The sequence below is a fragment of the Pelodiscus sinensis genome, chromosome 2 (assembly GCF_049634645.1).
Source record: "Pelodiscus sinensis isolate JC-2024 chromosome 2, ASM4963464v1, whole genome shotgun sequence".
Taxonomy (NCBI): Eukaryota; Metazoa; Chordata; order Testudines; family Trionychidae; genus Pelodiscus; species Pelodiscus sinensis.
In genome coordinates this window covers 194,473,328-194,483,284 of record NC_134712.1, presented here as the reverse complement: position 1 = coordinate 194,483,284, position 9,957 = coordinate 194,473,328, and the positions used below count along the sequence as shown (strand labels likewise).

General features: G+C 41.2%; 1 protein-coding gene across 2 annotated transcripts in view; it reads right to left on the bottom strand.

Annotated features, from left to right (window-relative positions):
- Positions 1 to 659: 659 nt before the first annotated feature.
- The window catches only part of HACL1 (2-hydroxyacyl-CoA lyase 1), a 38,393-nt gene continuing 29,095 nt past the window's right edge, over positions 660 to 9,957 (bottom strand). For both annotated transcript variants that reach the window (XM_006133233.3, XM_075922128.1), the window contains 8 exons: positions 9,600 to 9,705; positions 8,534 to 8,617; positions 8,174 to 8,275; positions 5,316 to 5,470; positions 3,329 to 3,487; positions 1,939 to 2,046; positions 1,406 to 1,592; positions 660 to 1,023 (listed from right to left, as the gene is read on the bottom strand). In XM_006133233.3, the coding sequence (XP_006133295.2) occupies positions 991 to 1,023; positions 1,406 to 1,592; positions 1,939 to 2,046; positions 3,329 to 3,487; positions 5,316 to 5,470; positions 8,174 to 8,275; positions 8,534 to 8,617; positions 9,600 to 9,705 (934 nt within the window). In that variant the 3' untranslated portion in view covers positions 660 to 990. The remainder of the gene's footprint in view (positions 1,024 to 1,405; positions 1,593 to 1,938; positions 2,047 to 3,328; positions 3,488 to 5,315; positions 5,471 to 8,173; positions 8,276 to 8,533; positions 8,618 to 9,599; positions 9,706 to 9,957) is intronic.

Below are 9,957 nucleotides of genomic sequence, written 5' to 3'. Positions count from 1 at the left end.
GTATGTGCCATAAATAGATGAAATGGTCTGCTTTACTCAGGATCTCTCTCAACCCTGTCCATCTGGTTTGAGTCATGCCATCAAAAGAAACAGCAACGGTCTGCTTTAGAATAGCTAGAACTTGCTAATAATAATATTCCATTACAAATAAATGTGTAGGAAAATACTTGATTCTAGATAGTGTAATATTGAAAGGGGCTGGTAGCTGGTTGGGACGTTTGGATTCAGAGATAATCACAGACCTCATTAAATCCTATGGATGCCAAGCAAGCTTTTTTGGGCTCAAGAGAATGAGCAGTTCAGTCACTTTATGTAGTAAAACCAGCTGCAAACATTGGGGTTTTTTACCCAAGGCACCAGGTCACATGACAAGAGCAAGGCTAAACCAGGTTTGGTTAACTGGGATTTCCCTTGCTGCAAAGGCAGATGCTTAAATATTTGTTGTAGGCTGTGTGCACTGGAGTTGAAGGTGCTGAGGAGTATCAACCCCAATGAAGCTCAGTTGAAAGTAAAATATTCAGAACCTCTAGCAGAGGATTTGACCCTGAGTAAAAGACTCAAATGTGGGCTCTATAAAACAAGCTCTCTAGTAAGTAGCATGTTGTTCCCCTGTTCAAGGGAAGAACAGAAACAAGAAAAGAAAGACACAGACAGATTACTATGATTGTAGAGTTTTTCTATTTGTAAACAACGTACATTCCCTTTTTCCTTTCACCTACCCATCATTAATGTGTTTCTATATGATTTAGTTCTTAGCCATGAAAGAAAGATTTTCTTTGAGTGGACACTGATGTCTCTTGTGCATATTATGATTACTACTAATACAGTAGTGTATAAGTGACTTTTTAAAAAATGTGAAACAAAACTAGGATTTTATGAACTTATACACATAATTATAAAATATAGCTTTAGCAGTTTCACTCCTGGAAAAAAGGTTTACTTTGGTTGAAGCAGATGTACTGGCTAGAGCGTCACTCTCTGCATCTTTTGTTACATGTTAGAACGAGTCAACCAGTGAAAATCCTGGAAGAAAAAAGAAATGAAATAGACATGAAGAAGGTGGAGTAGAATACAACATGTATTTACTGACATGCATTCCTGCCCTTGTGGAATTGTATAAGACTGTTTATGAAAATACACTTTTATTGTCAATTTTTTTGGTAGGAGCACAGAGGAATGATTTTTAACACTATGATAACACTCATAAAATATTAATAATAAATAAAGGACTATTAGAAAAATGTAAGGAAGGAAGACAGTGAAGTCTAAGGTGTGCTAATACTATAAAAAGCTGAGCAGAGGTGGACTCTTGAGTCTCCATATGCCTCACTGCACCCTCTCCCCATGTCCCAGGAGGATACAGGGGATCTGTTCATCAGAGCTAGAGAGAAATAAAAACACCCACCTGCTGCCTTCTGTCCGACTGTGGGTCGATCATTACATTGATAAGGGAAGGCATTTGCTTCTCTGCCAGGCTTTCTTTCAGGGCATTTTGTATTTCCTCTGGTGTTTTTACAAAGTATCCTTTACCCCCAAATGCAGTCATAATCTGCTCATAGTGGGAATTTGGCAGGAGACAAATAGGGGGTGCACTGTGATGAAACAAAGAGGTTCATAGCAGAATTAAAATGGCAAAAATGACCAACTAGAATTATGTTAATGTTAATACCTTTAAATGACTAAATGGTCATTATTCTGGCCAGTTAAGTTTCTCCTGTGCTGGTGGGACATGTAATTCATTTCTTATGCACTTCATTGTGCGTAACTGGGCATGGATATTTTGTGACGGTAGACTTGTTGCCATTTAGTTACTGATCTGAGACCAAAGCTTACTTCACTTCAGCTTTTAGTTTAGAACAGAAAATACTAGCCATGAATAAAAAGACCCTCTTGGTTGCTTCTCAGTTAATTAAAAGCACATAGGTTAGAGGCACTCACCATGCAGCCGGTTCGCCTGACTTTAACATCTCCTTCCAGGTATTTGCATCCAAACCATGGTATATCCCATTGTTGTTTACTACAATAATTATAACTGGCAAATTATACCTGCAATCATTTATAAACAAGATGATCTTGGGAAAAATTCTAAAGAACTGCATCTTTCTGTGAAGCAATAAAGGGGCACTCTACCAAAAAGAATCCCATTTGTATGAAAGTTCTTATACTGTTATCCAGGCAATAATACCTGCTATTGTTACAAGTGTCATGGATTCACAGGGTCTAGTCTACACACTGGTCTTAATCAGGGACCTCAAGGATTTACAGCGGCAGGACTCACAAACTGGCCCTTCAGGCTCTAACAATCCCTGTCTCTTTCCATGGCACTCAGTGGCGAGTCCAAATGAGCCATATTTCTGTGAAAGACTTAGTCCCCTGATTCCCATTCCGGATGCAATGCTTTTCAAGTATCTGCAGCGACACCATGCAGCCTTTTGATAACAAGGGAACTTTTCTGAGTCACCTGGAATTCAGAATCTGAAAATCTTTGGGCAGCAAGGCTGTCATCCATCCCAGGACTCAAGACAAGGTATGTGGGGTCCAGCTCCGAAGCCCGAAAAGGGAGGGGCTGAGGGCAAAAGGGGCAGGAGTGAGAGTAGTCAGCCCTTAGCACTGACCAGATTGCAGAGTGACAGGGTGATGCTCCAGCGGAAATTCAAAGGGCTCGGGGCTCCAGCAACTGCCATTGCTACAGTAGCAGTGGCTGGGAGATCTGAGTCCCTTTAATCACTCAGCCCTGGAGCAATTGCCTCCTTTGCCCCTTCTCCTTCATCCCCGTCTTTGAATTAGTATGAGAATGGAAGGCTTAATACAGAGTTCTCTCAGCTCTACTATTGCTTGGCCTGCAGTCTGTATACCCCTCTTCCTTTGTTCTCCAGCTAGAGCTTTTGCCCTGCTTTCCTGTAGTGAGGTGGTGGTGCTGGTAAATAACTTGCTCTAAAGCGTTAATGTTTAGTCATTGAGGCTTCCATTCAAATGTTTTGATCCAGCCCAGACAATCCTGGTAGCTATTATGTCTCAAGCAACTACAGTGATCTCCCATGTTGCAGGGAGAAAATAAGTTCTCTCCCTTCTTTCCACAAGAGAAAGCAACACCAAAGGGATAGACACAGATCCAGACAGACAAATCGTTTACAGAAATACTGTGGACAATTCCCCCATTTTATACAACAATTAGCACCTAATATTACTATGACATTTCTTTTTTCATTTTGTTTTCTTGTGCATTTAACAGCATTTTGCTTATAGTCAGTTTCTCTGATTTGGACAGTCTGTCAGTATGATAGGGACAATAAGTTAAGATGGTTCACTTGGTCAAAAGATTTTTTACCTGCAAATAGTTTCCACTTCCATGCCAGAAAATCCAAAAGCACTGTCTCCTTCGATACAGATCACTCGTTGCTCGGGTGTGCGATCTTTAGCCACCAATGCAGATGCTATAGCAAAACCTAGCCCAACTCCCATTGTTCCAAATGTACCAGCATCGATTCTGCAGATAGAAAGTAGAATTATTGACTTTTTCTTCACTGAATTATTTTTTTATGTACAGCCTGGTAAACAGTTCTCAACTGGTCCATGACAGTTTTTCCCTTGTGGTAATTTAGATACAGTATAACCCAACAATTTATAAAACGATTATCTAAAAAAATGCATTTGACACATTTATTACTGTATGACACATCACTTGTCTATACAAACTTGAAAAAGATTTCATAATACTCTAATGAAGACACATATAATAGAACTTTAAAAAAATTAGTTAAGTGGAATAAGAGATGCTTACATACTACCAAGTACAATGTTCTATATTCCTGATTGTCTTCAGTCTTCATTGTGGTGGTATTTCAAGACATCTAATTAATGTGTGATGGGATGTTTCAAGTGGCAGTAAAATAATTGTTCTGTGAGGTCTTGCATCTCAAAGTAGGGATGTAAGCGAGTAGTCGAGTAATCACTTACTCACTCCCACCCACTTGCTGCCTCTGTATAAGAGGCAGCAAGGGGGAAGAGGCTGGAGCTGGTCCCGGGAGAAGCCAATTTAAAAAAAGCTGGCAGCTTTTAATATATTAAAAATGCAGAGCTGCAGCGGTCCGGAGCTGGCGTGAGACGGTACTGCTTAGTTCTGGCTTGCGCCAGCTCCGGGAGCCACCCCTGACAGAGTGGCTCCCTTTATCAACTAATCAAACAAATTGTATCGTCTACATGATTAACCAAATAACAGCTCCTTAACATCCTTATCCCAAAGTTCAAATTAATAGGCTACATGAAATCTTTTCTACATTTAATTCCATGGAGATGCAACTAGAAACCTGAAGTTTCAGGCAAATAATGCTATTCAAACTCTAGTCTTCAGGTTCAACTTTCGAAATCAAATTGCAAGCTGTAATTAAATAAGACCATTTCAACCAGGCACATTTAGCAACTGAGAAATACATAAAAAGTCATGATTATAGGACTAGCGTTTCAAATTTGCTTTCTTATGTGCACAATGCTATGTAGAAAGAAAAAAGTGTGTCACCATATCAGCCTTTTAAAAATAAATATTTTCTCCCAGTTAATTTTATGTTAACTTCATTTTATCCCAAGTATGTAGTTAGGTTCATTTATGACAGATGTTTTCAAAAGGAGGTTCTAGACTTCACAATCAGATTTGAAGTTTCACCTCAACAAAGACTGTCCAGTTTTCCTTCATGCAAACCAATGAATACAGACTAGCTCTAATTTACAGTCATTCTGATATAGTTGGCTTTAATACAGTAACAAAATCAGAACTTCAGAATTTGTAGGTCTACATTTAGGCACCTGAATTCCTTTGCAGAGGCACACTATATAGCCTACTCTACAAAGATTCTCTAGCTCTTATTGATTTTAAGATAGTTCTGCATAACATCAACTTTGTGTGTGTGAATCTCCTGGCAGGTTAGGACCTAGCTTATTTATCATAATTTTTTAAAATAAGTTCTAACATTTTAGGCACACATTCACACACCAACTATGGGACTCGATAATATACTCCCGTTCCCCCAGAAAGACCTGAGATCTCTGCCAAATAACTTTCACTTGTTTGAAATATGGGCATTTATTACCACTGTACTATGTGCAGTAGTCTCACACAAATCAATGTGTATTCTGAATAAAAATCAATGACAGAGTATGACCAAAAGGGATAAAGATAAGATGCCTATACAACAAATCACCCCAAAGACACTACATTTATTTTATTTAAACAATTTTTTTATTTAAAGGACATAGTGTCAGTAACCTATATCCCAGCTGTGTGGAAACAAACATGCACATCATGGCTTCAAAGAAAATACCTGTGACGAGGAAGATAGTTTGGAAGCATCGAGCGTCCAATGTCCATAGTATTAGCTCCCTCGCTTACCAGAATACAGTCCCTGGGTAAGAGTTCTCTGACATGATGGAATACTGTATAATAATTCATAGGCAGGGACTTCTGTAATGCCAATGCCTTTAAAAAATAAGAGATTAATTTTATTTATATTGCTTAGCATAAAGGCAATGTGTGAATATTACCACAGAAGTCAGGGACTTCTCTCCTGAGTCAGGGTGACAGAACTAGAGTCCCTCCCAACAGGTATGATCAGCAGAGTCACTTTCACTGACAATGCTTTTTGTAATTCTGAAGACCGGCTGTTTTCAGTAGAGGTTCTCTCAAGGGTGCAACCTGCTCCCTCTGGTGGTGTGCCATCGTCAACAGTTTATTGACATTCAGAGCAACCAGCAAGGCACATTAGTTTGTTCTACCATTATTAATGCTAGGGATGTCAGTGGTTAACTGGGTAATGCTTACCGGTTACCAGTTAACCAGCTGGGCTGGAGAAGCATCCTGCCCATCTATGGTGCAGTGTGGGGGTCTTGCCTGACTGGAGCAGCCTCGCCTCCAGGTCCCTCCTATCCTCATTTGAGCATTTAACCATTTAATCAGTTAACTGGGATTTTATATCCCTAATTATTGCTATTTATTATTTGTTTTACCAGAATCCCATTGAGTTAGGTGCTGGTCAAACACACAGTAAAAATGTTTGATTATTTGTAACCACAGGTAAGCGGTTTTATTTGTGTGTTGGGGTGATTCAAGTCTGTGCCATCTACAGGTTGGACTTCTCTGGTCCAGCATCACCAGGACCTGACCTGTTCTGAACAAGAGAATTTGCCGGACAAGGGGAGATCTCCTGCCACTGGCCCCCAACCCTGTCATCCGCTGCTGGTAGGCAAGGATGTTAAATTGAAGTTAATTGACTAGTCGAGTAGTGGATGGACTTTCTATCGACTACTCGACTAGTCGATAGGCACTTCCACATTCCTCCTTTGAAATGTACAAGAACCCCCGCTGGGGTTCTTGTACATTTCAAAGGAGGAATGCGGAACTCAGTCCTGCTGATACCAGGCTGCAGGCGAGTGCCTGCTTTGAAATGTACAGGAGTGACCAGATGGAGCTCTTGTGCATTTCAAAGCCATGGAACCCGGGGTCAGCTGGGGGAGTCCCCAGCTGATCCTGGGTTCCGCTGAAATGCTGCGGGGAGCCCAGGATCAGCTGGGAAGTCCCCAGCTGACCCCGGGCTCCATGGTAGCTGCCCCTTTAAAACACGGAAGCGGCGTTTCAAAGGGGCAACTGCTGCACAGCTGAGCCAGGGATCAGCTGTGGGGTACTGCCCCTTTAAAATGCCGCCTCGGCATTTCAAAGGGGCAGCACCACTTATCTCCAGCTCAGCTGCGCTGTGGCTGCCCCTTTTGAAACATGGAGGCAGCATTTCAAAGGGGCAGCGCCACGGAACCTGGGCCATGGAACTCCCCAGCTGATCCCGGGTTCTGGAGAAATGCTGCTCGGAATCTGGGGTTAGCTGGGAAGTCCCCAGCTGACCCTGGACTCCATGGCGCTTTGGCGTTTTAAAACAGCAGCGCTGCATAGCTGATCCCTGGCTCAGCTGTGCAGCACTGCTGGTTTGAAGTACCTTTTCTCCCCCCTTTCTGCCTCTATCTGATAGAGGCAGCAAGGGGGGGAAGCGGGAAATCGACTAGTTGACAGACTATCCGATAGGCAAATGCTTATCGGATAGTCAACTAACCCTTAACATACTTACTGGTAGGCTGCCCCAGTGAGCAACGCTGCTTCCCCCTGCAACCTGGCTGGGCTGCTTACTGAGCTACTGCTGGCTCCCTGGGTGGCACTGGCTCCAGCTCCAGCCCCAGCCCCAGCCCCAGGGCGTCATTTCTGTGCAGCTGGGAGCAGCCGTGAAAGTGGGGCTCCGACCCTGGCCACGCTCAGCCCCAGCCATAGCCCTGGACAGTAGGGGAAAGCCACAGGGCTCTGGCCCTGGTTATGCACAGCTCGGGAAGTAACGGGGCTGCAGACCCCAGCCTTGCCCTGCAAAGCTGGGGAAAGCTGTGGGGCTCCATCCCTGGCCCCACGCTCCTGGGGGCTGCTGGAGGGCTCCGGCTACAGTCCTGAACTGCCCCCCAGCCGTGCTGCTGACTCTGATGTTCCACCTGGCTGGCCCTCCTGCCCTTAGGCTCCTGGATGTTGCTTGACCCGAGTCCTGGATTTTGGAGGTACAACTTATACTGAGAGGAGTCTAATTTAGGCTCCAATTCTGCAGACACATATGGGCTCAGACTTCCAGGTATGAACAGTCCAATTCATGTGCAGAAATTCAAGCACATCCATAAGTATTTTTAAGATTGGTGTCTTAATTTGTCACTTGCTTTTGATGTACATCATTACACCTAGATGTCATAACAACCAGCACATACAAATCCATAAAATAAAACAAAAATAAAGGATCTACCTTAGTAAAACTGAGCTGTCATTTGCTAAGAGTAACACCACATCACTTGCAAATCAATTCTGTTACAATAATATCTTTGGTACAAGAGCTTCCTTGTGGTACTATGGTCCTAATTCAAAGACCAATGGCTTCTATGGGGTTTGGGTGACAGTTAACTCTTGAGAACTTCTTTCCATACAGCAGATAATTCTGAACAAAGTAAGTCAATGGGAGCCTTTTAAAACATTTTGATACCATTCAAAATTTAGCAACCTGAAAGTTCTGATTAGTTAGGGAGACTTAACTACAATACTGAGAGGGACAGCATTGATACCCTGTGCCCAGAAAAAGGATCAAAAACCACTTTTACTGAGCCATAGTATTACCTTGGATGTTTCTTCATTGCTTTTCATTTTCTCTCTTAACATCTTCCACCATTCTGAATAAGAAGGATATTTCCATTCCATTAGAACAAGTTGTTCTAAAAGCTAAAACAACACACACACAAAATGTATCCTCTTTCAAAACATAAACCTCAGAATAATTTCTTCAAGAAAATCTAACAATCATACACCAAGATCCCAGCACAATACTTCATCTACTTTTAAACTGTAACTGTATTAGACATTGGATACACAGCATAGGTATGCTGCATGAGAAAGTGCTTTTGTCAGAACTTTTTTTTAAAAATAATCTACTTTTTCTACAAAGTCAGAGGATATTATGGACACCTTGCATTACATTACCTGCTCAGTTACAGCACTTATGTCACCTAATAAAATTGCGGCAGGTCTCACGTTGTTCCCGAGCTCTTCTGCACAAATATCAACCTATTTTTTTAAAAGTTTTTAGACAAAAGAACAATGAATCAATTAGGATTATTTAAAATCAGTGAGTTAAAGACAAAGTAAGATAGAGTATTTTCTAATGACTTCTTTAGTCCTCACTTTTACTTTAAAAATAATTTCCTCTACTCTTTTCTGGAAGTGTTATTCAAGGGATGACTTACTGGAAGTGCTATTCAAGAGATGATTTATTCCAAGTAAAAATACACATTCCCATTTTAAGATATGTTCATCTGTATCCTTTGCACCAACTTACTGCTTTTCGGTTATTCCTCTGACACGCAGTACATAACTTTGTTGTTACTAGTGTGAAGAACACAAGCTGGGCACCTTCGGAGGAGATCAGATGAGGGCTAATTAGGTTTCAAAGTACTGAAAGCAAGCTAATCAGAGAGCAGAATTGACTACTGCTCTGGAATACATGAACGTACAATATTTTGAAATGGAAGAAAGGGGGTAAAATTGATTTTATACCCTATGCTTCCTAACACAGACAACTTGCCAGAAGTATTAATTTATTAAGTCACCTTCATTCTTCTACTCTCATTGTTTCCAAGTGGTCAGGCTCTTATAGCGAGCAGCAAGATCTTGTTTGCTTTGACTATAAATATCAGATAATCTCTTAAAAGGATCCTACTGAGAGTATTATGAACAATTCCACAATTTCAAAACTCTTTGGTTAGGATAAAAAAAATGATCTCTGTGCTATTGCATTGAATAGGAGCTTTGCCACTAATTCAATGGGAGCAGCATCAAGTCCTACATGCTCAGAATAATGTTATATTGTTTCTGAAAATATCAAAGAACTAAAAACCAACAAAAATAATAATTTTGGAGAACTACAGTTATCACATACGCTGTACTGCACTGTCAACGTGACAAAGATCACCACGTGAAAGAGAAGGCTTTTACAGAGAGACAGCACTAGCCAACAGAAGGTGCTCTTCAAATTATTTTCCTAGATTACCTGGATAAACTTTACATCTGGTCGAAATCTTGGTGGAAGTCCAAAGTGCAAAATCCAGTTCAATCTGGCACCAAACAATATTATTACATCAGCATGTTGCAATGCCCTAATAACAGAAAACAAAAGAAAAACATGCTATGTAAATTTTTTTTGTATTAAACTGCTTTCAAAAGGGCAATAATTTCACAGCAGCCCTATCACTTAGGAGAATACAGAAGCACATCTTGCCTCCTTCCAGCATACATCATCTAGAAATAGTGCTTGGTCCTGCCATGAGTGTCGGGGACAGGACTTGATGACCTCTTTAGTTTCCTTTCTATTCTATGATACATTAGTTTAGCTCAGCAAGCTGAAACTC